Source organism: Symphodus melops (genome assembly GCF_947650265.1).
Source record: "Symphodus melops genome assembly, chromosome: 10".
Classification (NCBI taxonomy): Eukaryota; Metazoa; Chordata; class Actinopteri; order Labriformes; family Labridae; genus Symphodus; species Symphodus melops.
Window position 1 is genome coordinate 19,098,238 of NC_136700.1, and position 25,333 is coordinate 19,123,570.

Consider the following 25,333-nt stretch of genomic DNA (forward strand, 5'->3'; position numbering starts at 1 on the left):
TACTGTACTGCATTGTCTCAGTTTATGAATAAAGTGAAGCAAAGTTGGTAAGGAGTTAGTCTATTTTCTTCTTTGAAATCCCCCCCCCAAAAAAAATAATAGATAGATGAATAAGATACAGCCTTTTATTTTCCATTTTATCTGGCTAAAAGTACGACAGAACATCAAAGTCCAAATCTTAAATTTTTTTTTTAGACAGTCGGACACATCTACTCAGATAATAAAACATGAGAAATGTGCTGCGTTCAAGAACTGCTCGGGTTTCCGAGATTCCAAGTTAGGAGGTCGTTGTCTTTATGCTGTGTCCGACATCACGAGAACGCAGCAATACTCTCCTTCTGTCTGATTGGCTACAGACCTGTGTACGTCATGAAACTTCCGTTTTACGTTGCAATGTCGCTAGAAGTTGTGGGTAGTGTAGTAAAAAAGTAACATTTGCTTCTCACGACGTCGATAGCGCAACTTACATAATAACTACAGTACCCAGCATTCACGAGTTCCCAGGCAGAGGTGACGTGTATTTTGTTGGTGTTCCAAAAACTTCCCCTTTGCATCACCCAGTTGAGAAAGCGAACATAATTTATCCGGGATATAAACTACATTTCGGGAAGTTTAGGATTTGAGTGGCTTCGGAATAATAATGTCCGGAGAAATATCCATGATTGGTAAGTTGACTTCCTCCTTTTTTTCTATAACTACCTGGTGCCTCCGGGATGCTCACGCATGAACTAAGTGGAATGCTCCACCTGTGATACAGGTTCGGTGATTCTTGCCCTGTTCCTGGCTGGGTATCTGGGCCAGCAGTATTTACCACCCCCTAAACCTAAAGTGATCGGCCTGGACCTGGGGACCACTTTCTGCTCGGTGGGCGTCTTCCAGCCGGGCAGCGGGGAGATCGAGATCATAGCAGACGAGCAGGGCAGGAAGAGCATCCCGAGCGCCGTCTCTTTCACCTCCACCGCGGTGCTGGTCGGACACGAAGCCGTGGACCTGGCTGACAGCAACCCACAAAACACCATCTATGACGCCAAGAGGTTCATAGGAAAGATATTTGAGCCCGAGGTCTTAAAAGAGGAGAGTGCTCGTTATCCATTTAAGGTGGGTCATGCTGGGACTGACAGTAGACAATCACAACATTTTGTTCTTTTGGCCTCACCGGCAATCAGTATAGAAATAATTAAAGAAAGTGTCACATTTGTATTCATTCTTTTCTCTCAGTGGAGTCATTGATTAACTTCCTGTAGCACCTCTTGAAATACAAATTTTTCCTACAGATGCCAACTTTGCTTTTATTAATGTAATCATTCTCTCCTAACTGGCACTGTTTGTCTCTATCCCAGGTGATGAACAATAATGGTAGTGCAGAGTTTGTGATCTTCACCAACCACACCTTCACTGTGACGCCAGAGTTCATCGGCTCCCGGCTGCTTCTGAAGATGAGAAAGATGGCAGAGCAGCAGCTCAATGCGCCGATCCAAAAAGCTGTCATCTCTGTGCCTGCAGAATTTGATGAGAGACAAAGGAACTACACTGTCAGGGCTGCCAACCTTGCTGGTAAGTTTGTTTTTTTTTAATAACGTGCATCCTCTTCTTGTGGGTCATCTGACTAAACAGTCTCATGAATGTAAAATCGCTCTGTGATGGGCATTGTTTCTTCCTCTGTAGGTACCAGGAAGGTAACAATGGGGTTTAGTACCATTACAACATCATAGATAGATGGATGTGGAAGTGTTCTCAGGCAAAACACTGAATCATAAATTGCTCCACCTGAAGCCTGAAATTAAGGGTGCACAGACTAATATATCTGGCAGTGCATTTCGTTGAACATCTTTCCTGTTGTCTTGCAGGCCTGGAGATCTTGCGTGTCATCAATGAGCCCACAGCAGCAGCTATGGCCTACGGCCTGCACAAGGTGGACGTGTTCAACGTGTTGGTGGTTGACCTCGGTGGAGGAACACTGGATGTTTCTCTGCTTAACAAACAGGGAGGCATGTTTCTCACCAGAGCCATGGCAGGTAATGTCTCTGTGTTCAGTAGTAACACAATACTGGTGCTGTGAGGCCACAGAAAAAGGAGCCTCATGTTGGGGGGTCCATGTTGTATTTTTATCTTCTTCTCTCCTTCTTCGTGATTGAACAGCGAAAAAATAACATGTGGACAAAACGTTTCTGCTGCATTAACCCAGTTATAGGGTGTATGAAGCTAATTCTCACAACAAACTGCTGTAAACTTAGCATTTGCAAACTAAAAGTTCTCAAAGCTGCAGTTGTCAAAACCTTTTTTTTTTTTTTTTTCATTGTTTTGTTTTCTGCTGGAGAAAACAGCCACTTAACCTTAAGTTGTTGTTTTTTTTCTTTTCTGGCAGGCAATAACAAGCTGGGAGGTCAAGACTTCAGCCAGAGGTTGCTACAATACACCACAGAACAAGTCCAGAAGGACTTCGGTGTCCCACTGACTTTGAAAGAGGATATCCACCGTCTTAGACAGGCTGTGGAAGCAGCCAAGCTAAACCTCACACTTCAACATAGCACCACCATCAGGCTGCCGCTGCACCTTCACGCCCACAGCTCTGACTTATCTGAGGGATCTGCTCATGCTCCGGTTCTCTTCCAGTCTGTGATCACTCGCAAGCTTTTTGAGGAGCTCAATGAGGATCTTTTCCAGAAAATCTTGGCTCCTGTTGAGACCGTGTTGTCAGAGGGCCGCCTGGAGAAGGAGGAAGTAGATGAGATTGTTCTGGTTGGAGGGTCCACCAGGATACCCCGAATTAGAAGGCTGATCAGCGAGTACTTTGGGAAGGAGCCCAACACATCAGTAGACCCTGACCTGGCTGTGGTTACAGGTGTGGCCATACAGGCAGGCATCATGGGCGGCTCCTGGCCTTTACAAGTGAGCGCTATAGAAATCCCAAACAGTCACCTGCGCAAGACGAACTTCAGCTAATCTGTACTAAGTTATTGATTCCAAAGAAAGAGATGCCACAGAGACTTGCATACTATTTCTAACTGTTTCATACTTACCATGCGCATCATTTCAAATCAAGGTACTTCTGCAAAACTAGATGTGACTGTCTTGTGTGTATGATGTACCAACACCTCTCTTCTTCTTGTTAACTGAAACCATTGGTAGAAGAGAACACGCCTGTTTTAAAAGTAAAAGCTAATCATGTTGCACACAAGGCTTCAGCGGACAGAACACAAGACACTGGTAAAAAGGGAAGTATTCCCCTGAAAACTGAAGTCTTCTCTCATGTACCTACTGATACTTGGTATCTGTACTTGAGTTTTTGTAGCGCTTTAACACCTTCATTCACACACTGATGGCAGAGATTGCTAAGTAAGGCCCATTTCCATGCATTCCTCCCCTCCGACAAAGCAGCAGGAGCACCTTGGAGTTGGGTGTCTTGGACATGTGGCTGCAGGAGCCGGAGATCGAGTCTCTGACCTTCTGGTTAAGAGACCACCGACCCTACCAACTGAGCCACAGCTGCTTGAAGCTTGATTTCTGAAAGGTGTTGATGGTAGATCCTTTAATGATATTCAAATCAGGGAACAGCCATTCCTTTGAATACTGACATACTTGCCAGTGCAGCCTCATATATTTATTTATGTATTTATTCCCATTTAATGTATGTGTAAGAGAGAGTGTATTAGTGCAGGTCCAATGCAGACTTTTTAAAAATGTTTACATGACATAATTTAAAAAAGATTCAGTAGAATACAGATTTCAGTAATATTGTGTTGAAGGGTAAGGTGCATTTTGTGGATACCATACTGTTCAAGCTGTACTCTAATAATTCCATCTATACAAAAAGAGATTTTATTATTGAAAGGTGAATCCTGCTCAGTGTAGCGCTTTGATAATTTCCACATTGGCCAACTTTACTTTTCCTGACAATACTGCATATTATTTGTAAATGTTGGTGACAGAAACCTTCTGCCATTTTATGTTAACTTCACATCAGAGTGAAGTGTAACGACCTGCTCGTGCTGCTGTAGGTAGAGAAGGTCATCTCTGGAAGTCTCACAGTAGGACCGAAGCATTGCTTTCTGGTGCCTTGTGCGTTTATATTAAACTGCGTTACCTTCAGAGATGTAGAAGTCTGGTGGATCGGACACATTCTTCGTGGTCTGGAGACAGAACTGTAATGTAAGTGAAGAACATCTGTGTTCCTGCCTGTTTGCTGGTTTACAGCAGGACTTATTGGACATCCAGAATGAAAATAGATTTGGAAAACAGAAAATACTTGACTTTATATTTCTGAAGAAGTCGATACAGTATCCTTTTTTCTAACAGGAACTCAAGCTGCCTGCATTCCTTCTGAGAAGTGTCTCAATGTTTTGAGTGCCAAATGCTCTCCTTGAAAATGTTTATCACAACCTTTTTTTGTCATCTTAAGATTCTTTACTGATGTGAGAGAACTACTGTTAGGATCCATTTTTTCTATTTCAACACTGAAAGTCAAGAGACCTCAAAAAAACTGTTTCAGTCAATTAAAATGCCATTCCTCATCTTCATGACTGTTGCTGTATTTAAGACCAGTTATACTAGATTGGTTTTGTGCATATCTGGATGGGTGTCACAAAGTACATCACATGCTGAATAGATTTAGGAAGCTCCTCCAGCTGTTAGGACTGATTTCTGCTCTACGGTCATATCAGTTTGGTCTAATTATTGTCCTTTTTTAAAACCAAACAGAAATCTTTTGAAAAGAAAACAACCACAGAGAGTACTCAGAAAGAATCACTTCAAGAAAAGATGTTTTTAATGTTCACTTCTGAGGCACAGTAATACCGTGAGAAAAGAAAAACACAAAAAGGCAGTCAGTCAATTTCTTGAACCCGTGCTGCCTGTAGTGATATCTGTAGCGTCCCTTCAATAAGCTAAGAGTTGTTGTTTTTTTCACATTTAGCAACCACTTCAGTTACCTTACAGCATTCAGTTTACACCAGCAACCAACAAAACAAGTAGGTGCGTTGTGTCTGTTAACACTAATGAACCACAGACTGAACTGTAGTTCAGTGACAGTTCCATCTTGACCTTACTATTGGGATAACTCTCACATTGTTGAAATGTTATTCACCCAGCATACAACTACACACAAGGTTAAAAATCTACATATATATATCTATATCTATATCTATATCTATATATATATATATATATATCTATATATATATATATATAAAATACCAGCCATACACACACAATACATTATACACATCTTTAAAAAAAGACAAACAACACATTCACATTTACCATGAAGAGACGGCACAAGAGTCCATCGCCCCAAACCATTTGAACCAGTTCTTGTGGTTGCACTGGGAGCACAGCTCGCACACACTTGATACGATCATTACTGTTTCATGTCCTGGTCAAAAGTGGCGAATAGGGGAAATTCCCCCTCTATCAAAATAGTCCCTTATCTTACGTGCACCATGTGAGTATTTCACGAGGAGTAGAAGGCAGGGCGTTTGTAAACTAATCATTTGCCTTTGAAGTTCTCTCGTTAAATATAAATACTTAAATCATTCCTTTTGTGAACAACAGCACAGCTGCGTGTTGACAAAAGGCAAGAGCATAATGAGCTGTTAGTTTCATTTAGCAATAAAGGAAGAGCCTTCTTTAAAAAGACTTTGATCATGTTGAGACATTAATATCATGCAAGTCCGCTAAAACCAAGGAACTGCTTTGGAGAATTAGCGCAAAAATAATCTAAAAACATCTTTTAAAAGAAGTAGGCTTTGATAACTTATAGAGCCTCTCAGACATTTAGATGTGAGAGAGGAGGCCACAGATTTGGCGAATCCTATTCATAAAAGTGCATTTATTCCCGTGTATGTTGCCGCATATCTGACAAGCAAACAAATGTAACTATTTACAGCATGTACATGACGTCACCGGCGTGGTTGTTTTGCGCATCAGATAACAGCTGTTGGTCAGTGAATGAGGAGGAGAGACCTCGCACTGGATCCGAGGGAATGATGTGAAAACAAAGCATTGTCCTCTCCGTCTTGCTACAGCAGATTCACAAAAATCACTGGCTTATGCCCTGATTGGTGTAGTAGTCGTAGCCATTGTCTGCATACAGCTCTTCAGCACTTCCAACACCATTCCCCACCTCTGGAGGGCGCCAAAGGATAAAAAAAAAACAAAACAGTGTACAGTCAGGAAATCATCATATTTAAAGCGACTATTTGAAAAAAAAAACAAAAAAAACTCAGCACTGGTGAAAGAGATAACAAAATGTAAGAAATAGAAGGGAGACATTAAATTAAAATATGAACGGAAATCATGTCGAACCTTTAACAGATGGCAATGATATGACTTACCTTTGCCCCCCAGCAAAGAGGCTGTCAAGACAGATTGGGGCGTCTATAAGCTCCCCTACACATGATGTTGTCTTCAGCAGGAGAGTTATGGGGAGGTTTGGTGCATGAAGGGATGATGGATGGATGAAGGGGAGAAGGGCATAGTACACAGAGGAGTGGCAGGCAACGAGAGATGCAATGGATGCATGAAATGTAAGTCACACTGGTGGTAGCATGGACAGGAGGTGCTGCACATCACAAAGGCTGCTACTGAGGTTGACCTTCAACGGGGGAAAGAGAAAGAGGAGGAGAGGCAAGAACATTCACAAGACACTCAGAGAGGCTCATGCAGGGATGCAGGCATGCTAGCAGGGCACCTGAAACTCACAAAAGCTAAAATCTTTAGCTTTTGGTTTTTTTAAATCAGCAAATTCTAATGTAAAGTGTAAAGAGATTAGCTTGTCTCTGAGTTTCGGAGCCCCCCCCCAAAAAAAACAACAACAAAAAAAAAAACCCTGATAACAACAATGCAACAAAACATCCAAGAGTAAAACACATTTGCCTCCTCTCAGTTTAAGGGTCTTACCAGAGAAGATGAGCTTCTCCTTCATCACGTTGAGGTCTCTGCTGGACCTCCTGACTGCAGCACTCAGCATGATCTGTTCAGGGTTGTAGCTGCGCATGCCGCTCATGCGATACCTGTGGGGTCACATGTTTGATTAGACTTCTTTGCGAGACAGCAATTAAGTGACTTCATACTGCTGCCTCTGCTCTAAGTATCCAATGTCTCTGAAGTCCCAGAACTGATTTTTATGGCTCATATAATCTCTTTTCAAAATGTCTTGTTAGTAATTACTTGATCACTTATTGCCTCAGAAAGTGTTTCCGAAATATATGATTGGCATTTCAGCAAATATCAATTTTGCAAAATTCTGTGGAACAAATAGTACAAAGCCCGTCGCTCTGTTCGGGGACTTTTGCTGTGTGTTCATTTAATGAACATTTGTTGGTAGCTCACAAACCTCCTCCCTGGACTGAGCTTTGGAGAGCTGTGATGTCAGAGGAATCTATTTCCTGTATGTGAAAACGGTGTCCTTGCTTTAATGAGAACAGCTTTTTTTAAATTGACTCGAGACCATTAGTCACAATGACTTGTGACTAATGCAGAGAGGCATCAAGAAAAAGAAATGCGAACAAGCAAGCTTTTGCTTCGTCAGCATCAGTGAAGCCGGTCTTGAGGCTCTTCTCCTGATTAAAGCTGTACAATAGCTCAATTTGGACATTTAGTCGTTGGCATTAATAGGATCAAAGATTTAAAATCTAGATGTCGACTTAGTGCTGAGAATGTGTTTCTGTGCTGTGTGAGCTGAAAGCATTCCCTTAATTAAACAGCATGGGCAGAGGTAAAAACCTAAGACTCTCCCTCTAGAGGGAAGTGACCTCATTGCAGTATGATTCAGGTGAACGCCTACAAAGTGAGATAGAGAAAAAGACAGAAGAAGGTGGAGAAGAATCTGATGGAGATTGATGTCATGACAAACAGAGTGTGAGAGAATTACACAAAGATGAAGGAGACAAAAAGACTTGAATGAATAAAAGCAGTTGGATAAAGAAAAGAGAGAAAGACAAAGAGGGTGAAAATTGAGAAGACTTTGGGTCCCGAGAGGTGACCCAGTTACCTGATCATGTGATAGCTGAGAGAGGTTGCCAGAATGCAGCAGAGGAGGAGAAGAGCATGCACATCAGGCAAGAGGAGAGAAGGGCGAGGAAGAGGCAGAAGGACAAAAAAAGGACAAAAGAAGGCAGGAGACAAGAGAGGTCAGTTTAGAAGCCAGCAGAAGCTACTTGTTCTCCGCTAAGCAGAGCGAACCCAGGCAGGACTGTAACAAAGAAAGATCCCTGCCCTCCATACAGAGACAACAGCAGGAAGGTCCATCTCTCTTTAGAATGCGTCACCCAAACAGACAAAATCACAAGTCATAAAAGATGGGGAGGTACGCTAAGAGAAGACAGTCAAACATCCCCTCTGTCACCACTGGTTTGTAAACTGCACTGCAAGAGGAGGGAACAGCTGAAATACATCAGAGCAGCTTACAAAAACACAAGCACAGCTAATTAAAGAATTTGTTTGAGTTCATTATTAGCAAACCATTAAAAACGATAATAGCATGAGGAGCTGCATTAATATGTATGAGCTGGCTTTGCGGTTATGTGCTCCAGACGCAGAGGTGTCTTCTAAATAAAGAGAGAGGCGTTAGCAGTAAAAGATGATGAAAAATATGTGTTTGGGTATGAAAGTGCGAAACCGGAGAGATCATTGCTTTTCTCTTCATAAACTGAGCGATGTTACTTACTTCTGGAAAAAGAATATTCCTATAACAACAGCAAAAGAGATGATGTCTGCAGACACCCACATCAGGCAGTATTCATCTGGTCTCTGAAAACACACACAGAAACACAGTTACAGCAGGTTCAAGTGTTTCAGCTTCAACAGGACAATAACATCGTCCACCACTGGGTGGAGCTACACGTCAACTGTCCTGTTTTGAGCCACAGAATTAAAGCTGTCTTCAAACATACTTACAAAAAAAAAAATCAACTCACCCTTTTTATAAATAAATACATTGTAAAGTCTTTTACAGTTGAAATTGCACAAACAGTTCTTTTAGACGAGCATTATTGTGTGTGCATTTGACAGGCAATATTTAATATACTTCTTAATCCTTCATATACTCATGTGAAAAAAACAAAAACCATTTCATAAAATAATCTCAGGCCTTGAGGATTAATATTCACTTCCACCGGAATAAACACCCGATGGCAGATTTGACTTAGCTTCACAGCTCTAACAGACAGAATTACAGATGCCCCAACAGCCTAAACTCTCCCTGAACCACAGCAGGGGGTCTGGGCGTCACCCACATGTTGTCGTGCAGAGTTCCCATGTGTTGGCAGGCTAACACATGGGCGAGGACCGATAACAGAGAGGAACAGTAACTGTGTTAAGAGGTTTCAAGAGATGCCTGAACTGAAAGTCCACGTGTTATACACTACAGGATGTGCTGCAGAGAGGGTGAATGTCTTTTCTATTGTGCTTCGACCTCATATGAGTGTTGACAAATGAAGAGGAGAGCTAGCTTGAAGTAGGAAATTGTTGAAAGCAAGGCTCTATTGTTGGTTTTACCTAATGCAGTTCAGTCAAACAGAGGAGATTCAGTGGAAGAAGAGGAGACAGGTTTCCATCTCCTGTCATCTACACTGTGTCGACCTACAGACAATGTAGGTCTTTTGAAATCTTGATACTAAAATGGTTTTCTCCAGGCTTGAAGGAGGAATGGCTACTAGATGATGGTGCCACAAAAAGATAACGTAAACTTGATTTAAAAGAAAGTACTTAATAATTAAGTAAAAGCTGAAAAGACGCGAAGAACAGAAAAAAGTGCGGTATGTGAAGGATGCTTACCATGAGCCAGACGGGGTAAGGCACCTTACTGAGGATCTGTGGTGCCTCTGAGGAGACAGCAGACACCCCGCTGCACCACAGCACTGAGTAGAGCCAGGGCTCGTTGACAGTGTAAAGAGTGAGGTTGATGTTGCTCTGGGAGAAGTCCCTGAAAGTAATCACAAACATTCAGAAAGTCTTTGAATAAAAAATAAATAAAAAAATTGAGGTTTTAAGGTGCCAGCCTGGTAACATATCAACTTTGAGAGTGTTTGTGTCCGTACCTGATTTCCTGTGTGCTGGCCTGGTTGTATCGGAGCAGCAGCTGGCTGATGCCAGACTGATGTAGACTCTGAGTACTCAGCTTCTCCAGCGAGGTCTGGATCAGACCGGGGGCCAGCTGTTTTACCACTGCTCTGTCTTCGTTTGGAGTCCACATCACCTACAAACAGAACATAGAGCTACAATGACACTTATCTCATGAGAACTTTGTGTGAGTTACATTTACAAAGTGATAGGATCTGAATGTTTTGTATAGAAATAGAGAACACTAATGTCCCAGGCGGACATCATGATTGTTGGATTCTTTTTCATTTTAAGACAGACGGCAGGTCTGTACATGATACAAATTGGGTCTTGGAGCTGAAATCAGCATTCAACTCCTATATACTTACCAGGCTCTGAGGAATGCCAGATTGCTGCACAGCCTGCAGAGTATCATTGATCCAGCTGTAATGGCAGGGGTGCTCTGGAAGAGGTCTCCTCAACCTAAACACCACTGTGGTGTTGTGATAGGAAGCCAGTTTCAGAAGCTGCTCCAGGCTGCACACACTCTGGTTGGTAATAAGATCCTTCTCGTGTGGGGACAGCATGCGCACAGTCCAGAAGGGGTCACCCTGAAATGCAGGGACAGAAGCAGTGTTTTTTCTTTCTATTCTGGACACTCATTTGCACTTCATGCAGGTTGAATGCAATATCAACACAGAGAACTTGGTTGAACCTGCTCCACTCTGCGTACAGGAGAGATTGTCTAAAATCATGACTGGACTGCAGTATTTCACAAAAACTGGAGGAAGTTTTTGAGCTGACACATGAGGCTTACATTTTTTTTATAAATATGTCATCTAATCACCAAAAAAACTTACCTTGAGGAACCACTGTCCTGCATTGAGATGCTGCAGATCTGTCCAGTTAAAGTAGGAAGCATCAATCATCGCTCTGTCTGGGAAAACCTTCTGCACATCTGTGGTCCTCTGCAGGGTGTGGTCATGCATCAGGAAAGGCACTCCATCCACACTGGTAAGATCAGAAGGTGGGGGGGGGGGGGACTTTGACTGTTATGTTTGAAGTCCTGACTGACTGAGTGTGGAGATGGAGTCAAAATAATCTTAAATATAGAACAGTCAAGAAAAACTGGTAAAAACAATGTTGTTGCAATTTATGTACATGTACAGTACTGTGTGTGTGTGTGTGTGTGTGTGTGTGTGTGTGTGTGTGTGTGTGTGTGTGTGTGTGTGTGTGTGTGTGTGTGTGTGTGTGTGTGAAGGACTGGAGTCTCACTGTCGCTCTGGCTGTCGTCAAGTCTAATTGCTCGGCACAGTCAGAAGCGAACCTCGGCGGCTCGCACCAACCACACGTTCAACTTTTTCAGGCCTAGACATTGTATTCACCCACACACACACAAGGCGCTAAAATAGTTTCTAGCTGATGAACATGTAAGAATAAGATAAGCATGTAAATCAAAACAAAGCAACGTTCACCACGCTTTAGAAAAACATCTCTGACCCATCCTCTGTGCCTGCATCAGTACAAGGACTATGGACTCCCACTATGCATCATAAGCCATGGTCACTTCACTGTCCTTCCACAACCAACCCCACTTCCTCCGTCTTCCTCCAAGTGTGTCTCTGTGATTCTGTCAGCTCCCATTATTATGTTAGAGGTATCATGCCTCCATCTAAAGCCTGCTGAAAGACTGATCTGCTGCTGCATCACTGGAGTTTGTTCTCAGTTGCCGTCGCTCAGTCATGTGATGTTGGTAAGTATACAAAGTCTATTTACTCTTTTGATGTGTAAATCCTATTTACACTTTTATCTTTTAATACGAGAGGCCCAGCTTGAGGGTCAAGCACTCCTCTCCTTTAAGAGCCTGGTGTTATTTTCAGTGTAGACTTCAGTTTTCATTCCAAACTCCAACCGGCTCATTCCATATCTCTCCCTTCATTTTGCCCCTGAACACAGAATACGCACAGGACACTGTATGAAATACAGTATGTTGACAGCAGAATGATTTTGTGTTTCACTGAATATGCCCTCAACATCAGAAACGATCAGAAAGACGCTGTGAATGTTTCTGCAGCATACCCTTATTAATTATTAAAGTCTCTAAAAATTCCATCAGAGCATTGCACATGAACTGTGTTAACTAATGTTCTGTATACATGTGTCACAGACACTGTGTGGCGCTCACAAGAAATATTATTAATTCTGCTCTCTGTTGCATGAGAGCATCCGAGTGTGTGCTTCAGCATGCATTTCTGTGTGTATTGGACAGGAAGTGCACTGGTGTGAAATGCATGGAGACAAACAGAAACAAAAGATTTCCATCTCTCGGCTTTCTGTCACATTTCAAACTGAATGTATCAGCATGCACTGATATTCAACTGTGCAGTATGTGCAACCTGTGTGTGTGAGTGCAACCGGCTCAGTGAAAGTGCATTGTGAACTCGCCAATGCGTGCTCATCTTTCAAATGAATCCTCTTCATATCATATTGCACAACAGACTTCAGACTTGTTATAGGTGGTCGAAGTTTAGTCAATTTTGGTGTCCTCAAGATAGGGCGAGCCTGCTTTACACACCTCATTTTAAAACACCCACACACACACACCTGGAGGGTGATGTTTTAAAATAAATGGACTTAAATAGCAAATAAAAAGCACATTTCATGCAAGTTCATTTGCTATTTAAACATGAGCAAATTCCATTAGAATGACAACTGCCTCAAGTAGAAGATACGAAAAAGAAACCCTGCAGGTCAAGACGCATATATATATATATGCATATATATATATATATGTGCATATATATATATATGCATATATATATATATGTGCATATATATATATATGCATATATATATATATATGTGCATATATATATATATGCATATATATATATGTGCATATATATATATATATATATATATATATATATATATATATATATATATATATATATATATATATATATATGCATATACCATATTGCACATATCACAATATGATATGTGCAATTGCCTGATGCAATATGACGCTTTTTGCATCACATGAAGAAAACTTCCAGGCAAAGAAAAACATATTTTTCTCGTCTCAGGGCAAAATGAGGGCTGGATTCACGACCATTCAACACTACTACCATGTTTGTAATGATACACAACTTCATGTAAATGTGTGAAGTATCCCTTTAAGGCTTTATCATTCTGCTGTATTGATTGAGAGAGAGGGACAGAAAGAGAGTGAGTGAGAGTGTGTGTACCTGATCGTAACATCAGCCTCAAATCCAGTGACGTTCATCTGCAGAGCTCGCTGGAAGGACCACAGTGTGTTTTCAGGAGCAAGCTAGAAACACAGTAACACATGAAAATACTTTTTTTTTTTTTTTAAACACAAAAGAATGCATCATCACCTTGTCCTGGTGTTGATCAATACCAAGTCAATAGACATCACTGTCCAGAAAAGCTTCCATCTATGAGCCAATGATTGGGTAGCACATGATATGAATGACTTTGTAATCAATAGAGTCCTTCTGGGAAACTGTGATTCCCCCCGACACACACAGTTTGAGTTTCTCTTAGCCTCTCAGGGGCGATCCTAATTTAAGATTCCCCTGTGGATATCAATCACTTTACATAGAAACCACCAACATCAGGTTGTTAGGGAACATATGAGTAACTGGGATGAGTAAACACTATTCCCCTTTCATTTTTCTTCTCAGTGTTGCACAATCACTGACTGAGTGTTAAGCCAAGTCCATAAAACCTTCAGCAGGTAACGTGTCGATTCAGTAACATGAATCAAATGTAAAAAGCTAAGTGTGCTTCAGTTTGCATAAAGCATATCTTTATTTTTTCATCGGGGCTCTAACAGGCTCTTAGATTCTGGCTTACTTAAGAGTATAAAATCTGCTCTGTGGGGCTGATGGTATAACTCAAAAAACACAAACAAAACAAAACTGATGAAACAGATCACAGCAGTCTTTCTAATCAAGCTCCTATTTGTTTTGTCTATGCCAGGCCGAAGTCTAAAACTCCTGCAGAAAATATGTCACTGCTGTATAATAAGCAAAGGGAGATCCAGGCTTTCACTTTGTTTTTCTTGTGGACAAGCTTTAGTTGTACAACAACACCAATAGACTTGATAAGCCCTGGGAAGAACAGGGAAAGAACAAATGGTTTTAAAAAAGGGTAGACAAATATCTTAAAGATAAGGCAGTTTTCCTCTTTCACCTTCATTTTGAACGTAAATAGCCGTGACATGAAGGGGCTCCACATCACATTTACAAAGTTAGAGGTGTGACACTCTGTGGAACTATTATAAGGATGCTAATCGTACGTGCAGTGTCATCACATGCACAATGTCAGTTCTTTTAGGGGTCCGTTTCATATTCCCACATCTGAAATGGATGATCGAGGTCATCTGACTCACCATGGGGGCTCCCTGGTGACCAATGACATCAGGACGTTGCTTGAGGGAGTTTGGGTCCATTATGCATGGGGACGTGATGTAAAGAGGTACCACATAGAGTCCCAGTAACACAGTCAGAAACAGCAGCATGACCACCACCTGAAACACTGAGAGGAGACGGACAATAAAAATCCTGGTTAAAAAAAAAGATGCGGAAAAATAGAAATTTGTTCTTATTCTTATTTGCTTTATTTACTAAAGCTAACTTAAACCAGAGGACAGCAATATCATGTGTGTGTGCAGATTAATTAAGTTAAAGTTTCAAGGTCAGCTCCTGGGTGGAAATGAGTCGGCAACTCGTGTTACACACAGGAGACTGCGCACAGACACACACACAGACACACACACTTATTAAAAACAAGGCAGTGGGAAATAAAACAGCGTATCATTGTCTTACTGCGTTTATTTTCTCTAAGGACATAAAAGGACCACAGAACCACACTCCTTCCTGCTCACTCCATGCTCTCAATCACAGCTCTTAATCATAACTCTTTGACATCTCATACAGAACATTGTTGTTCAAGGTACCCTTTGGTGGCTTGTATAGATGAACACAGAGCAGAGGAAAACACAAGGACTGCTATTTCACCTGGTGATGACATTTTCTTTCAGTCCAGACCGGTGTACTGGTGGCCTGCTGCTACACACAACTGCCAAATAAATTACACCTTGAGCCATCACACAGCCAGAAATTTAGGAAGTTAGAAAATACAGGCTGTATCTGCAGACATGGCCACACAATGACAGAGGTTCAAAATCAATCAGTCGTGGCTGGAAAACACCACATAAGCCTGAAGGAATGTTGCTTATCTCCGACACCCAGCGTGGAGGTCCTGGCCTCTGTCAACATAGTGTTATTCATTAACCACTCTTCCTCTATTTGTATTTGTGTTTCTGAGTAGCATATGGTTACCACTGGTAAGGTACGGGTGTATTGTACTCTGTGTTGTAAATGTAAACATACTTGTTTTGTCTGAGCGGGCAACCTGTCCAGCCACAATCCAAGACAGTGCTGTTACTGCAGTAAGAGCCCCGATGTGCAGGAACGGCCCTGTGGCCTGGACAGACAGAAGAACGAGTAGAGGTGATGAATACAGGGTACATTTACAGAAGAAGAAGAAGAAGAAGAAGAAGAAGAAGAAGAAACAGTACAGTCAGAGTTTTGGGATTGTAGCAGGCAGAGGGAAAGAAGAACAAAGACACAGAGACATGGCATTAAAGTAAGTTTTTATGGTCAAGACACTTTATAATAACAATCATTATAATACTAAACATGAAAATGTGCTGTATGTATACATTTAAGTCAGGGTTACAAATAGAAAACCCATCATGGACACGTGTGTTTTCCCTGTGTTTCAGTCTGCTGACCTGTAGGGAGATGGGGATGACGTCCCACTCTTGACCCCATGTTTGATTGACAGATATTACCCCAATGATGGTGGTGAGCAGAGCAGTAGTCACTCCTATCTGTGGAAACAGAAAGAGACAGATATAAGAGAAGCTGTCACTGTGGATACACACACACACACACACACACACACACACACACACACACACACACACACACACACACACACACACACACACACACACACACACACACACACACACACACACACACACACACACACACACACACACACACACACACACACACACACACACACACACACACACACACACACACACACACACAGCTTGCAGCCCTTTCACACCCCGAAGAGAGTTCGGTCCTTGTGTTTGGTTTGTTGATAACATTTTAGAGCAGGTCATTTATTTGGCCTTTCACAATCCTCGTAGGACAACATGATTTGTAAGTGTAAGTTCAGGATGAGTTCAACTGATCAGCAATGAATGAACACGCATGCAGGTACCAAGCCTTCATATAAGAGTACAACACACACACAAGAGGCACAAACACACACACAATACAAACAAAGAGACAAATGGAAGAACTCATCCACCCATGTCTACCTTACAATTTTTACCAGCTTAAACACGCAATTATGCAAGCAAATGACAAAGACAATTACCTTATGGAGCCAGTGCAAATTCAACTGTTGCCCAAGTGCAATGTGGCAAAGTGCTAAAACCTGGAACCAAAATAAAAAACACATTAGAGTTCAACTTCTATCATAATGGTCACATTCTGTATTAACACCTCCATGGAGAATATTCGATGCAGCACTGACCATTAAAAACGCAATGTAGGTGAAGCCAGCAGCGGTGGTGGCCAGGATGGGAACAGTGCCATCACTCCACTCCCCGGAGCGGTTGTAGAGGAACCTGCAGGGACAAAAGAGTGAATGACATTTCACATGCTGGGAGCTCCCCTGCATTGTGTAATTACTAACCGGTGCAAATATCTGACATTTGAGCTGTGTTCAAACCAATAGTTCTCCAGCAATAATGTTGAGGAGGATATTCACGGCTGGGTCCAACTCTCACCATCTCAGGATTAACCACAGCACACAGTGGATACATTTATTTTTAAATGCATGCAATTCTCTCTCTAGGATATTAATGGAAGTGTAGAAGCTCTGTGCATTAAACATATGAAATAGTTAATTTAGAAAAGAGGAAGGAGGGTTCAAAAACAAGGATTCATGCAAATAAAGTCTATAAACTAAACAGGTTGGCACACATCAAGAACATTTCTTTTCTGTACTAAGCTTACACAGACTCAACAAAGACAGCAGCATCAGTGGCCCAAGACACAGTCAATGAGCCTCAGAGATATGAGATTGTTATTTAAATGGGTTGGGGTCTTAGCGTTCTTTAAACAGAGAATTGCTCGACTTCACTAAATTCTTCTTCACTGCAAACACTTGAATGTGATGTACACTAGCACACAAAATAGTATATTGCCCTGCTGTGGAGCAAAGACAAGTGAACAAGTGCAAATGTGTATTTAGATGTGACAGCTCAGTCCCATTGCACTAATTACTTTCAAAGCCTTATCAGTGATTCAGCTGGCACAGAGCCACAGCAGGGTCACTTAGAGCAGATGCTAGCAGGCCTTTGTGACTACATTTGTATTGTGGGTGGACTGAAACACTCCCTGCTGCTAAATCACTGGAACACACAAGGGCAGATATGTCATTTTCAGTGGACAACCCTCCAAAAAAGCAGGAAAAAAAGCAGGAAATGTGTACATGTTCTATCAAGGGGAGGCAAATCTCTGGTGACCACCTCCTGAGGAGAATGAACACTGGCGAGATTGCGGATGAAATTGGAAGGGGTTGGCTGTTTGGGGATAAGAAAACAGTGAAGTGACAGGATACGACGAGGACTACAATATGACAGAAAAACTGGAGACTAAGGGGAGACAGTTGTAACGGTGAAAATGAAAGAGGTTACTTAGAGCAGGCGGAGTGGGGGAGGGAAAGCTGGAGTGAGACGTGATTAAGGGACAGAGGTGCAACCCTTTTGTCTTACAGCAAGAACTCAAACATGACAGATATTTATGAAGAACAACTGAATTCAAGGTTTTCAAAAAAAAACAAACCACACATTTGGAAAGAGAATGAAAAGCCGTCTCATTCAGGGTTGCACGATACTAAAAAACTGATGTGTTTTTCTTTGTTGTGAATGGTTCGTTATTGGTCGTTATGGTTCGTTCAGTGTTGTTGAAATTCAGCCTCCCCCTTTGTATATACAGTATATAAAAAACTTTTTTCCTTTATTTGTAAGTGGGGCTTAACTGAAAAAATGCCTAATGACATTTTTGGAACACCAATATCGACATTAGGGAGGAAAAAAAAAAAGATACCGACATACATCTATGTTCAATCTATAGAGATAAACAGATATAGAAATACAAATGTATTGCATTGATCACTGAAAAGTCAAATGCTTGTGAAAAAGATGTCTAATGAAGACAAGATGGTCACCCAAATGGAAAGTAACTGTGTATTTACATGCATCACGGCCTGACACTTTGGAGAGTGATGAGACTTGATGTAATCCATACAGCAAATACTAGCAATACTAGCAATAATAGCAGTGCACAAAGCTGTGATAAAATTAGCCAATAGCGATAGTCACTGGATGAGCTAATATCAGCCGACCAATTAGTCACTGGAGCTTGTAAGAGACATGGGCCAAATAAAGACGTTTTAATGTTTGATATGGAGCTTACTTTTTGAAGGCCATTGTGAACGGGTTGAACCATTAACAGACTAAAAAATGTTGGATGAGCCAATTCTGTTACGTAATGGTATAATCTGTGGATGTCTGGGTGGTATCTGTTCGGATTAAGGCAGAGGACAGATTAAACTGATGATCCAGGAAATCAACAACAGACCAAGATAAAAGTTTCACAAAACAATTCGATGACATGAATTTGGCTACAGAGGAACTGGACTGGGAGAAATCAACCTTCAGGTTGTGTACTCACCAGTTGAACTCGTTATAGTCGTTATGTGCCTCCCACCAGAAGTAGAACCAGACCAGCAGCAGAGAGAAGGTGAAGAGGAGGACGAGGGACCACAGCAACTCCCACTGCGCACACACACACGCACAATTAGACATGGATGACTAAATGCAATTCATTCTTTGAGTGGATTCAACAGAATTGACTAAGAGGACAATGTGCTTGAATTCGTTTGGAGGCTAGTGATGCACATGCACTGCTTACCAAAATGACAATTAAGGCAGGACATTACTAAATGCCTTGAAAAAAGGGATTATATGGTTGAACTTTGTTGGGAATCTTTACCATTATGCCGTCATTGTAGAACATTTTAATAAATGTATCTCATTGATCAGAACAACTTTTCCAGAGGTTGAAGAGTCCATTAGAAGTAAGCTTCTTATTAGCTACATCAGGAACATAGTGTCAACTGCTGACCTTTGCAGAGAGTATTCCCTAATTCACTTTGCTCATTATCCAGGAATGACTTTTAATAAAAGCAGACTCATAACTGTTCTTCTTTGGCATACAATTTCTTATAACTTCAGATAAAGAAATGGGAACAGAATGCAAGGCCATAATCTGTGCATACATAATAGTAATATCCGACTCAATATTTCTAAGCATCCTTAAACACATCCATTATTTAAGTGAGACTTAAGACAGGAACCTTCTGACCCAAAACAAAGGAGAGAAAATTGCTCATTATTCAAAGGAGCTCCAACGCACCTGATTTGAGCAGGACCGTCCCGTTTTCCACAAACATCTATCAAACACTAATATGTCACCGTTTTGAACAGTCCATCTCGGTTTTCAAACAACCAAAACAATACATCTTGCTTGCAATGACTGATGTATTTACTTATCAATCAGTGTCATTGCCAAGGCTATTTTAACCGAAAAACATTGTCAATGCACCACAAGTCAAAGTTCAATGCAGATTTGTCTTTCAAGTGTGAATCAATCTCAGGGTTGAAGTCGTTGCTCAGCATACCATACTAACATGCTGCGTAATGACAGTTAGGCTAGCTGTCATAACCAGAAGAAGGTCAGCGTTTTCTAAAGAGCTACCAGAGAATATCCGCTTCCTACCTGGCTATGAATATACTACGTTTGCAAGAGTCCATTTTCAGTCCGTCACGGTGGAAATGCTGACAAACAAAGTAGTATTAATACAAGCTAAACAGAGACAGCGGTTACAGGCTGGAAGTAAAACCAGTTTATCTACATCAGCGAGGCAAACGCCAGTGACAACCAACTTACGAGCTGCTCAGAAAGTGGCCTTTACCTACCACTTTTAGTGAGAGATGCAGCTCACTGATCTGAATGTGTGCAAGCATTTTCATAAACAAAAAAGACAAATTCAATCCGTTATTAGAGTGGCTTCTTATAAACTCAATTTGCAAAACTAAGAAGCTAAAACTCGCCCATTCCAGGTTCTTCAATTGAAAAGGCCCAGTCACATGTTCTGCTATAAATTACTATGAAGTGCATCTCCAGGGATGTAGACTGATGTTCTCTCAGCTCCCAGAACCAAATTATCTGCACTGATTATTATAACTTAATAAGAAACAATTTGTTAGCTTCTAGGTAAAAGTCTAACAAAACCTCATGCGTCATGTTGACTGTAGAGTTAAGATGGGACACTGCATCAATCTCAGCACAGCAGCTTGACTGCACTATTGTTGTTCATCAAGGACAGGGTCATTATTCCCTCGTCCAGCACATCACACAGGTAAGACGAGCTGCCTGACCTGCTTATGTCTGCTCTCGTTCCCAGAGTGCCTCACAAAATAAATGCTTAATATGGAGGTTTTGCATCATGAAACCATCAAAATCCACATTACAAGTCATGTTCTGACCCTCAAGCTGGTTTTAAAAGCTTACCGGCATATCAACACTGAAACCTGGGGTCAGACTTAATAAGGAAATCAGGATGGCAACAAAAAAAAGTCTTCTCTTATTTCTGGGCATGGTTCTGTGTCATGATAGATTGGTTGTACTAAAAAGGCAAACTAGCCTGGTTCAACCCATTGTCATGTTTGGACACGGCTTCAGACGTTATACAAACCTTCATTATGTAAGACAATGTTTTTCTATCAGATACTATGGACACCATCGTTTTCGCAGCAGGTGTCTGTTTCTTTACAAAATAGACTCACTGAGAAACTTACTCTCCAGAAATGGAGATAACAGACTGAAAGTGTACTGTAGGCTTGGAAGTGTCTCTCTTGCTTATTTTGACTTCCACTGCAAAGGAAAATGTATTATTAGAGGTACAACAAATCAGCTCCAGAGATAATTGATCCGGGTGTCTGTGGGAGGCAGCTTCGTTTGTGTGACAAGCTCGCCCACTGATGACAGAGCAATGACCTTGGTTCCCATGGCCTATAATAACTATGTGGAAACACCTGGGAGATCTAACCTTGCTCCTGAGAGAGGACATTGTTCACAACCATCCCCACCCCCACACTTCATTCCAGACCCGTTTCTCCTCTGTGGACTACGAAGCATGTGAGCTGAGACAAAACTGGAAACATGGCTATAATCATTTTATTAAATACAACATACTGATCAGAAGTTAATGAGGAAATGTAGAAATGTTTACTGGCATCAATACAGAAATCAGCAAAGCGACTCCTGCTGTTTCCATGATGCCTTTGCACATAATAAAAACTTGATAGTAATTTCCGTAATCAGCACAACTAGCTTACCCGTTTACCAGCTCTTTGTTCTGACCAGTATTTTTTAAATGGTAAGTCTAATGACTTTGATTTATAAATTGTAGTTTGCTGACGCTTTAAGCACCTTGATAGTTCTGTTTTTCTCTTCCTGTTTTGCATATAACTTAGCAGCTGAGAATGATGAGCCTAACAAGAATTGGCTTGCCTTGGCGACATCACATTCTGCATGGTTGACATTTTATTAAGGCACAACTGAAGCCATGCCACAAACTGACAGGGTCAGAACTCAGAGCGCATATTGAATCAATTTGCATCTTAACCAAAAAGATTGAAAAAAAAAAAGGTTAGACGTCAGAATAAGCCTCATTATACAAACTATTTATAGCATACAAAAAATAAAGCAAGTAAACAAACATCGAACTTCAAACTACAACATTACATTAAATAATCCTTTTGTATTTGGCAAATTTAAAATCCATCTCTTCCTACATTGGGTAAAGATACAAAGAACTCTTACTGCTGACTCACTGTGTCTCAAGGAAACTGTTCATGCTGTTTAACATCTGGGAGAAGGCCGTGTAAAGAGAAACAGCAGCACACTTGTATATCCATTGCATATTCTCTGGACCTCTCTATGCTGTCTGTCCCAAGGAGACACAAGATGAACTACTGACTCAAAGACTTGACTCTTTTGAAGCAAATTTTTGTATTTGTAAATTGTACTTCGTCTCCTTTTGTATTAAATGTTGTGTGTTTGCTGCTGACTGTCTTGGCCATCTCTCCTATGATCAACAGGGGTCGTCCTTACAGCCCCTCAGGCCTACATTCCCCCAGCATCAGCGCTGGCCCTTCTAAAAAGCACAAAATGTGTTGTTGAACCTCACTCCCTCCCCTTCATATTTTATCATTTGGATATGTGACCTTGTATGCATTGCTGCAGTCATGGGGGGGGGGGGGGGGGGGGGGGCAAACATATAGACATGCTCCTAAACAACCTTCAAATAAACAAATAAAAATCTGTTGACTTTATCTTTAAGCTGTGTTCAACAGTTTTTCTTTGACACAGTGCAAACATGCAAGTTCCTTACATAAAGAAAAGACATATGTACACCGTTTGTTTGTTTTCAAACAAAGCAAATGGCAATACAATGTAGGCTACTTTTATTTGCATCTGATTTGCAAACCAAACTAGGAACAGATGGAAACAAGATGGATGGAATGTATACAGGCTTACTGAAGATTAACAATTGGAAGTTTTGTTTCACTATGCAATTGCGTAAATGGACTACAAAGATGTCCGTGCTTAAATCTGACCCCGGGAACATGAGTAAACGTGCCAAATGACAATGCATGTGGATGGTGTCGTGGAAATTCTCCTTTGTGAGGTGGAGAGTTGCTAAGTCTCAGAAGAACTTTATACTTCGGCGCTTGAATCAGATCTCTTTAATAACACACAGCATGGAGAGGAGGCCGCAGTCTGCAGCGTTCTCTCTTGAACCTTCACATTACAAATCCTTGTATGCAATCCAGAGAGGAGGTTACCTTACAGTTAACAAATGGTGATCTTTACATTACAATGATTCTTTGAAGTTTACTGTATCCTGTCCTTCTGGAGACAGTGACTCTGTGATAATGAAATAACATTTACATTTTGTATGGTGTTGTCTGAGAAAGAGGATGCCCTCCTGTGGCTCTCTCGCACCTCTGTTCTTTTCAGACCATTTGGTGGCTTCAGGAAGTCTATGTAATTTCCCACAATGGCAAGTGCAATAATGCAGTTATTGTTGCATTTGTCATTCTGAGGAAGTGAAGAGCTCTGTAAGTGTTTTTTTATTATATAAAGAAATAACACAAAACGGTTTGTGACTAAGTTTTGTGCTTGGGTGATTGTGTGCATTACAAACTGACGTATGAAGAGATTCAGAGATAAATGGAAAACCCATTATTACCCATGAGCTACAGGATAATGAAAAGGTCTTTATAAATGCACAAGTCAAGGAGAGTTTGGTTGTATAACACATAAAGTACATTTGACATTATTAGGGTGTCCTAAACCAATATAAACATCTCACATGTATTAGTAAAAGCAGATAGTACTAATAATAATACTACTGCATAGACTTTGAGTCAGAAACTGTTTGCACACCTGAATATATATTTTATTTCAGCAGAGACACTGAAAAAAAGATTGAACTGCTTGAGCTGCATTTGTTTAGTTGGTCGTTCTTCTTGTACACAAGCATAAGCTCCCGTGTCCCTCTGCCTCTATCTTTGCAGGATTTAACAGCACAGTCCTTTGCCACATTCCTGAGCATATCCCGATAAGTCTGTGGCATTTCACACAGATTGTGTGCCTCTTTTGAACGCAGTGATACCACTAGAGTCATGCTCATGATATAGAACATTTTGTTATCAGAGGAGAGTGGTCCAGAAAATGGATTATTATGACAATCACATTCCTGAACTTTCATTTCCTTTGCATATTTTAGACACATTTCCTTCTACAGTATGACTAGTACTGACAATGTGTTAAAAAAAAAAGATCATTACTCATTTTCTGTGTTTATAGAAGTGATAATGTAGCAGTACAGATGCACAGACTGACAGCTGGTGACAAGGATTGGCTACATTTCACCAAACATATCCGTTTCTCCGTCAATGTCAGATGCATGTATGAGCTGCATGTTTTTATAAAGTGCACACAGTGACACAGACGCTATAAAGAAAAACAACCATACACACACAAGCTATCGTGTTGGCAGTGTAAACACGTCCATCAGCAGAGGCTAAAACATGTTGACCCACTCGAGCATACACTTGACCGAAAGTAGCTCTACCAGTTTGCATAACGATGTCCATACACATGCTCTGTCCTTCTCACTCTGCTGAGCTGGAGGTGTGCACTAAATGTAACATATTACTTAATCAATATTTTCATAATGTTCTTTGCTTATGGTGGGACTCTCAGTGACACGATGTCAACATTTGAGCTTGTGAAAATAGGTTTGACCTACGATTCAGGACGGCTCTCATCACAGTCAGAAGTTGTAGATCCACAGTACTAATGAGCGTCACACAGTATAGAAACAGCACCATCCAATGTTGTGACTACTCAGATAAAAGTTAACACCCCATTATTTAGATTATTAAGAGCGCTCCATTATTTAGATTATTGTAAATCCTCTTCCCTCATGTAGGGACATCAAATCTGATTTATTGAAACCTTTCACTCCCTCAGCTAGAGAGAAAATTAGAGGATTAAAGCTTTGTGTTTTTGCAATCTGGCAAAAACAATATACAGGGAAAATCATTTATTTGACAAAAAATTAATTGAACATAATTGAAATCACTGGTAATAAAAATAAACGATATGTCAGAGGCTGCAAAATAAATAGTAATTTTACATCTAACATAAATACAACGTGTTAATGATTAGTGTTGGGCCAACGTATCCATGTAACTTCATAGAGCAGTGGTGTCCAAACTTTTTTTCTTGCGGGCCAAAATTCTTGCGTTAGAATCACTCACGGGCCACAGGTTTTTTTTGTTTGTTTGTTTTTTTTAAATATTGCAAGGAACTTTTTGTATTTTGACCACTTCAAAAAATAATGTAAATACACAATAATTAATTGCAGTGGGAAACTGTTGTGTTCTAATTTTTTGGAAAGAATAGTCAGGCTTTTATAGGTCTCCCTCGCAAACATGAAAAAGAAAAAGAACGAAATATGCCATCTGATG

General features: G+C 40.9%; 3 protein-coding genes across 5 annotated transcripts in view; 1 reads left to right on the forward strand and 2 right to left on the reverse strand.

Moving 5' to 3' along the window:
* Window positions 1–4,487, reverse strand: part of ccnp (cyclin P) — a 68,013-nt gene extending 63,526 nt beyond the window's left edge. Inside the window, exon 1 of the mRNA XM_079353626.1 lies at window positions 4,162–4,487. Coding sequence (XP_079209752.1) covers window positions 4,162–4,211 — 50 coding nt within the window. The 5' untranslated portion in view covers window positions 4,212–4,487. The remainder of the gene's footprint in view (window positions 1–4,161) is intronic.
* hspa13 (heat shock protein 70 family, member 13) lies at window positions 405–4,155 on the forward strand. The gene is made up of 5 exons (XM_079353624.1): window positions 405–665; window positions 758–1,098; window positions 1,341–1,554; window positions 1,848–2,015; window positions 2,366–4,155. The coding sequence occupies exons 1-5, from the start codon at window positions 641–643 to the stop codon at window positions 2,941–2,943; spliced, it is 1,326 nt and encodes a 441-aa protein (XP_079209750.1). The 5' UTR covers window positions 405–640; the 3' UTR covers window positions 2,944–4,155.
* Window positions 4,488–5,179: 692 nt separating the features above from the next.
* The window catches only part of gdpd5b (glycerophosphodiester phosphodiesterase domain containing 5b), a 39,254-nt gene continuing 19,100 nt past the window's right edge, over window positions 5,180–25,333 (reverse strand). The window contains exons 3-17 of one of the 3 annotated variants that reach the window (XM_079354705.1): window positions 18,897–19,000; window positions 16,690–16,783; window positions 16,531–16,590; window positions 15,866–15,964; window positions 15,462–15,555; window positions 14,459–14,604; window positions 13,290–13,372; window positions 10,899–11,049; window positions 10,428–10,649; window positions 10,038–10,195; window positions 9,775–9,922; window positions 8,666–8,748; window positions 7,991–8,005; window positions 6,898–7,010; window positions 5,180–6,123 (exon numbers count right to left, since the gene is read on the reverse strand). In XM_079354705.1, coding sequence (XP_079210831.1) covers window positions 6,038–6,123; window positions 6,898–7,010; window positions 7,991–8,005; window positions 8,666–8,748; window positions 9,775–9,922; window positions 10,038–10,195; window positions 10,428–10,649; window positions 10,899–11,049; window positions 13,290–13,372; window positions 14,459–14,604; window positions 15,462–15,555; window positions 15,866–15,964; window positions 16,531–16,590; window positions 16,690–16,783; window positions 18,897–19,000 — 1,656 coding nt within the window. In that variant the 3' untranslated portion in view covers window positions 5,180–6,037. Of the gene's footprint in view, window positions 6,124–6,332; window positions 6,593–6,897; window positions 7,011–7,990; window positions 8,006–8,665; window positions 8,749–9,774; window positions 9,923–10,037; window positions 10,196–10,427; window positions 10,650–10,898; window positions 11,050–13,289; window positions 13,373–14,458; window positions 14,605–15,461; window positions 15,556–15,865; window positions 15,965–16,530; window positions 16,591–16,689; window positions 16,784–18,896; window positions 19,001–25,333 lie in introns of all 3 variants that reach the window. The other 2 variants (XR_013780029.1, XM_079354706.1) reach the window with 2 other exon arrangements.